This window comes from Achroia grisella, unplaced genomic scaffold, assembly GCF_030625045.1.
Source record: "Achroia grisella isolate CSIRO2021 unplaced genomic scaffold, CSIRO_AGI_Agris_v1 utg754, whole genome shotgun sequence".
NCBI lineage: Eukaryota > Metazoa > Arthropoda > Insecta > Lepidoptera > Pyralidae > Achroia > Achroia grisella.
The window spans coordinates 760,062-764,866 of NW_026713011.1; the positions used below are offsets into that span (position 1 = coordinate 760,062).

The 4,805-nt window shown below is 38.3% G+C and overlaps 1 protein-coding gene across 1 annotated transcript; it reads right to left on the reverse strand.

The window, feature by feature from the left end:
- Window positions 1-549: 549 nt before the first annotated feature.
- On the reverse strand, window positions 550-2,527 carry LOC131850332 (innexin inx2). The gene has a single exon (XM_059200532.1). The coding sequence runs from the start codon at window positions 2,426-2,428 to the stop codon at window positions 1,349-1,351; it is 1,080 nt and encodes a 359-aa protein (XP_059056515.1). The 5' UTR covers window positions 2,429-2,527; the 3' UTR covers window positions 550-1,348.
- Between the last annotated feature and the right edge of the window lie 2,278 nt (window positions 2,528-4,805).

A 4,805-nucleotide genomic window follows, 5' to 3' on the forward strand; every position in this document is an offset into this window, starting at 1 on the left:
AGATGGCGGCACTTGTTATCAATTGTTAAGATAGTATGGTTCTTTTATATTTATGTAAAATTTTTATCTTATGTTATTTAGAATGAAATGTAGTTTGTTACTTAAAATAATAATATAATGTTATGAGTTTAGTATGCTATTTAAATAATTGCATAATTGGTAAACGTCATTAAATGGTACACTACGCCATTTAAAGACGTATATTGTTAATGTTCGTTTATAGTTATTCAGCTATTGTGAAATTTTAGCTTATTATACCGTTCTTTGCCTGTTCATGCCGAGTTTAGCAGGTAATGAGGACAGATTTTTTCGTTCCGCGTAGGTATCGTTATGGTGTTAACGACCGCCATTTTAAATGTGTTGGTGGATCTATAACATAGATGGCGCTGACTGTATGCAAAATACTTTTTATCGGAACACAAAATGTATACTTACAAATTGACAATCAATAATATTATTATCTCTTTTTCTATATCTTTTTACACTTTGGATTCTCACGATTGTTTTATATTAATGATTAAGGAGTCGAGGATAAAATAATGCAATATATAGATGGCAGTAAATATATTCAGAAAATATTTAACCAATCGAATAAAGTCGGTATAAAAATTCATCATAATTCGTAACATTACAATGTATTGTCTTTAATGATTTAGATTGCTCACTTACAATAATACTTTATTGCTTTATACAATATCGTATCGAGTATAACATTCGCTAACAAACTAACAACTTAGAAATACACCAGTCGTCCACACGGTCAATCTCGTACACGATAAACACACTTAATTTAGATTATTTAATAATAATTACATATCACAATCGAGAGACGTCTTTCAACATAACTCATTCGCACACAAATAATACAAAATATAAAACGAAGGCACGAGATCTTACTACATTTACGACTACGCAATAAACTTGCGCCAAATATGCTATGCTAAATGCATGCGCGCCAAAAGTGGCAAGTATCAGTCGATGTGTTGCGTTTGGAAGAATAATTAGAAGACTATCATAGTTACAGTAGCTATAAATGTTAAAGCGGTTCTGGAATACAATGACTGCGGCCCGGCGAGGTCGTTCCCCGCGACGGGCTTAGGTAATGGAATGTCGGCTTGCAGCCGCCGCTCGTGGTGCGGCCGCCCCGCTCCGCCCCGCGCGGGCGCAGGTAGCGCGAGCCCCACGTTGCCGCACTGCACCGCCCGCGACGCGCACCGGGCCTTCGATTGTAACACTCACTACTGGACGGCCCCAAGTCTCTCCGCTACCCACTTTATATCAGTTTTTATCAATTAGAAGCACATCCGCTTCTCACTAACCGTCCGTACCTCCATTAACACTAACATGACTACACAGCGTCCTTTCCTTCGAACTTTTGAGACAAGTCACCCATTAACTCTTTGTAGATCAAAGGGTCAATGTTTTTTCCGAGTTGATAGAGCACGAACCAGTCACCGATTTGCAGTTTGCGAGCCACCGATTCCACCTCGCTCTGAGGAGCTAGACGGCTACGGGCGCGCAGTAGGTACAGTCGCACACGGGGTCCGGCAACAACCACCATGCGGTAGATCAACGAAATGCCGCTTAGGATGGACAGTATCACGAACCAGAACCACAGGAACACGTATATCTTCTCATTCACGATGTTAAGTGGCAACACGCACAAGCCGTCGAAGTTTTGCACGGTGCCCGATGGACCGTATTTGTGGAAGGTACATTTGGTCACTTTTGGAAACACTCTAGCCATTGGGTCCTCGCGCTCTTCTGGCTCCATTTCCGTAAAACGTACAACATCAGCTCCGTACGTGGAGAATTCCCCATCTAGGAAAAAGTCCATGAAGAATATTTGTCCAACCACGTTAATAAAGTTTAACACTTCGCATATAAAGAAGCGAAACGCGTAAAAGTTTTGTGTGTGCAAATTTGTATGGAAATAATCCACTAACAGCTTCTTGCGGTCCGCCTTACTCTCTTCTCCGACTACTGGACAATTGAGATCGAGCACTAACATCTTGATGCGGCCTCCTTCCCACGACTTCCATAGGTAGCGAGGCACGTAGAACAGTATCGCTTGGAAGAATAACACGAAACAAACCCACTGGTAGTATTTATGATATTTTACTTCATCTTGGCCCTCGACATGAGGTCCTACGCCGGCTTGCACTACATCTTTCCCGACGCGGCCCACCAGGCGGTTCGGGATGGTGAAAGTCGAGTATATCCAGCAATATGTGTCCATAACTTGCAGCGGTATTTCATCAACGATGCAGTCGATCGGGTCGCCGATGTATTGTCTCGATGTAACCAGCAGCGAGAACGCGATCAAGATGATCACGGTGGCTTTGTAATGTAACCGAAATACATTGTTGTCGATGCACACGGAGTCGAGTTTGAGAAGCCCCTTGACGGAGCCGAATACGTCGAACATGGCGCTTGTTCTAGCCGCGGGCGCGCGGCGCGTCGGTCGCGGTCGTTACAAGGAGGGCGTGCGGATCGCCCTCGCGTCGAGTACGGAATGTTGGAGAGACGAATGCGGCGCCCGACTAGAGGGGCGCAGGCCCAAGCGGGGTGGGAGACGGTGCGGTGGGGTTCCGGGGGCTCGACCCCCCGCCTTCGTCGCGCAGTCGCAGAGTCTGTGCCTCGGATCAACGACACAGCACTGACCCTATTTCCACTTATTCGTGGCGTCATCTGGTAGCCACGAGTACGCTGCTGCCAGCGGCTATGCATCTCGAGATGGTGCCACCACTGATTTAGTGGGCAGCGTTACGTTGCCTATTACGTTGTGTTGCTTGTGTCCTAATTAATATCTATCAATTGGTTACCACATCTGTGAGAGCATAGAATTCCACTATACACGGCTATAATCACGTCAAACTGTAAAGAATGCATCTGTATTTGTTCATATGAATGGAATTGGACGTAGATACAGTAATGCAGAGTACCTACACATTATTATTGAACCATGATCTTTGTTTACAATCGTATGTATATGTAATTGATGAATCAGTCACATATTTTACTATTTAGTGTTGTAAAATTATGTCATTAGCTTAGAAGATAATCGTGTTAGCGATTACAAAAATGATAGTACCTACATCCGTATATTAGTAGTTCTACAAATACTATGATGTCAATTGGTCACGGCTTACGTTGTCATACGTCACTCTTTGATATGATTGTATGTTATTTGTAATAAATCTGCGGTTTTAATGATCAATTGTTAACATAGAATAATAAAATGGGTCGCAAGCGAAGTTCATTCAAGCAAATTTAATGTGATACGAATATCCATATAAGTAAATTTATAGTTACCAAGACACCTAATTAATATACAGAACCTTCTCGAGACAACCAAGTCATCCTATATGCCAATAATACTCAGTGGTTTTTTATAACATCTTATATATAACATTCTCGTGTCACAGTTTTCGTTCCCATATTCCTCCGAAACGACTTGACCGATTCTCATGAAATTTTGTGAGCATATTGAGTAGGTCTGAGAATCGGCCAACATCTATTTTTATCCCCCTAAATGTTAGGGGTAGTCCACCCCTAAATGTTTTGACAAAATTTTTAGTTTCTATTTTTTTATGATACAACATACAAAAATACATACAATCCTAAATTTTCACCCTTCTATCATCAACCCCTATTTTTTATAGCGTTATTAATTTATATGGCAAAACAATGTTTGCCGGGAAAGCTAGTAATCTATATATGTATATCAAAAACACTATCGCGATTTTTTCCCCGTTTTGCAACATTTTTCACTAATGCTTCGCTTCTATTGGTCGTAGCGTAATGTTATATACCTTAAAGCCTTCCTAGATAAATGGACTATCGAACATAAAAATAATTTTTCAATTCGAACCAGTAGTTCCTGATATTAACGCGTTCAATCAAACAAATAAACTCTTCAGCTGTATAATATATTAGATTACGGTTTTGTTCTTTAATATATTGAGACCAAATTCCATTATTAATCTTATCGCGTTTTATTTTCAGGTTATTATACACTGCACCTTCAAACAAGATAATATCAAAAAATATTGCACCTGTGTATATATTTTATATATTATAATTAATATATGAAATCTGAATAATAAAAATTTTACATAAAATATACTATTACGTCACTAAATATAATTGCAATATAAAATTAAGAATGAAATCTGCGGTGGGATAATCATTGTCGATTTTTCATTACAAATAGGCTGTAGAATAAAAAACTCTATTCAAAATTACCTTTAAAAAGGTTATGTCTTATATATTTAGTATTTCAGTTTAAGTCTCTATTGATACGAAAAACATATACCTAAAACCTACGTCTCATTCTGAGTATTCATATTTAATCTTATCATGGACTCATCTTATTGACCTTCCAACATGTGAAGTGGTTATGTCTGAATTGATATTATGAAGTTTTACCTATATTATTTATTATACCAACTTGAATAAATTTCAGCATCTTATTAGTTGTTACTTGTCACATTACAGAGGGTGAAATATTCGTATTTTAAAAAGATTTTTTTCTTAATTTACGGTATTTGTTAAGAACTTCATTAATGTTTTAAGTTGGTCATCACTTTTTAGTAATAATTAATTTTTTTATGGCTTTTACAAAGTACCGTAACTACCTATGTCTTCGCTTGTACGATAGGAAAAGCTTCAATAGCGATCTTTAGTTTATGAATGAATGAATGAAATAAATGCGACATTCAGATAATTTTATCTTATGTTATTCCTTATTAATATTATAAACGTGATAGTTGTTATTAATATTATAACGGATTTTAATGAAA

Bases quoted from the DNA above. Each gene is read 5' to 3' on its own strand.
- LOC131850332 (XM_059200532.1), bottom strand. From the start codon at position 2,428: ATGTTCGACGTATTCGGCTCCGTCAAGGGGCTTCTCAAACTCGACTCC.